This window comes from Grammomys surdaster, unplaced genomic scaffold (genome assembly GCF_004785775.1).
Source record: "Grammomys surdaster isolate TR1022 unplaced genomic scaffold, NIH_TR_1.0 126546, whole genome shotgun sequence".
In the NCBI taxonomy this organism is placed as follows: Eukaryota; Metazoa; Chordata; class Mammalia; order Rodentia; family Muridae; genus Grammomys; species Grammomys surdaster.
Genome location: NW_021621338.1, coordinates 4,234,431 through 4,236,175, shown reverse-complemented (window position 1 = coordinate 4,236,175; position 1,745 = coordinate 4,234,431). Strand labels below are relative to the sequence as shown.

Below are 1,745 nucleotides of genomic sequence, written 5' to 3'. Positions count from 1 at the left end.
ACTCAGGCTGTTGCCAAGACTATAGGTTGTTCTCTGTAAACTGGCCGTAAGGCCCATTGCTACAGACAACACCCACTTAACTAGGTGAACACGAAGATGTGGAGCTGGTACCTACTTAGAGTCTTCACCCAATATCCCAATATATTTGTTACAGGAAGATACTTTGCACACTATCAAAAGAGAACTATAAACACCAAGGCAGTCACAAGCCTATCTACAATGGTGTATTACCTGTAGGATATGATAGGGCAATGGCGGCACAAAGCTTATTGGAATAATCAACCAATAACTGATCTGACTTACTTAGACCCACTCAATGAGACAGAACTCATACCTGACACTGCTTAGGTAACCAAGAATCTAAATACCCCAGGGACCTAGGGAAAACCAAAATAATACTGTTCTGGGGCACAGGCTCGGTGCTGGCCGGCCTGCGAGCGCGCGTGCGTAGTTTGTGAAGAGCGACAAGATGGACGACGAGGAGGAGACCTACCGGCTCTGGAAGATCCGCAAGACTATCATGCAGCTGTGTCATGACCGTGGCTACCTGGTGACCCAGGATGAGCTGGACCAGACACTAGAGGAATTCAAGGCCCAGTTTGGGGACAAGCCCAGCGAAGGACGACCAAGGCGCACAGACCTCACCGTGCTGGTGGCCCACAACGATGACCCCACAGACCAGATGTTTGTGTTCTTCCCAGAGGAGCCCAAGGTGGGCATCAAGACCATCAAGGTGTATTGCCAGCGCATGCAGGAGGAGAACATTACCCGGGCTCTGATCGTGGTCCAGCAGGGCATGACACCCTCGGCCAAGCAGTCCCTAGTGGACATGGCCCCAAAGTATGTGCTAGAACAGTTTCTACAGCAGGAGCTGCTCATCAATATCACGGAACACGAGCTAGTCCCTGAGCATGTGGTTATGACCAAGGAGGAGGTGACCGAACTGCTGGCTCGATACAAGCTTCGTGAGAGCCAGCTGCCCAGGATCCAGGCCGGGGACCCCGTGGCACGGTACTTCGGGATCAAGCGAGGGCAGGTTGTGAAGATCATCCGCCCCAGTGAGACGGCCGGCCGCTACATCACCTACCGCCTGGTGCAGTAGCTGCGGGTGAGCCCCAGCATAAGGGGGTTCCACGCTGTCTCTGGGGGCCCCTGCTGCCTGTCCTTGGCCCAGTAGAGGAACTGAGCTGCACCCACAAAAATAAAATGTAATGAGAGGCAGGGCTTGAGTCCTCATGCCGAGGGGGCAGAGGCAGGTGGATTTCTGTGAGTTCCAGGGCTACAGAGGGAGACCTTCTCTCAGCAAGCAAGCAAACAAACAAAACTCCCAAAACCTGTACTGTTGCCAATGAGAATTTAGCACTCTGGAGACTGAAGCAGGAGGATTGCTGCAATTGAAGGCAAGTTTGTGGACTCTTTTCGAGGTGTGAGGGTCTCTCCAAGAAAACAGTGTAAAGGAGCCCACAGCAGCTGTACGCAGGGGAGCCCGCAGCCACTGCTCTGCCTCCTGACACAGACAGACACTGCTGCCTCAGAGGATCAGGCCCGCAGCTGCTGCTCCCGTGGGCCCCTGTGTGGGGGTCATAACCGGATTTTCTTTTGACCAGAGGGTTCTATCCTGGCCATTCTCGCAGGATGAGCAACCTCAGAGCCACAGGCACATCCCCGCTCCTCATTCTGAGGTCACCGTTCAGAGTTCTCCATTCTCGTAGGACTCTCTTGAGAAATAAAAGGTATTTTGTGAA

At 53.4% G+C, this 1,745-nt stretch overlaps 1 protein-coding gene across 1 annotated transcript; it reads left to right on the top strand.

The window, feature by feature from the left end:
- The first annotated feature begins 425 nt into the window (after positions 1-425).
- Positions 426-1,745, top strand: LOC114615025 (DNA-directed RNA polymerases I, II, and III subunit RPABC1). The gene has a single exon (XM_028760687.1). The coding sequence runs from the start codon at positions 470-472 to the stop codon at positions 1,100-1,102; it is 633 nt and encodes a 210-aa protein (XP_028616520.1). The 5' UTR covers positions 426-469; the 3' UTR covers positions 1,103-1,745.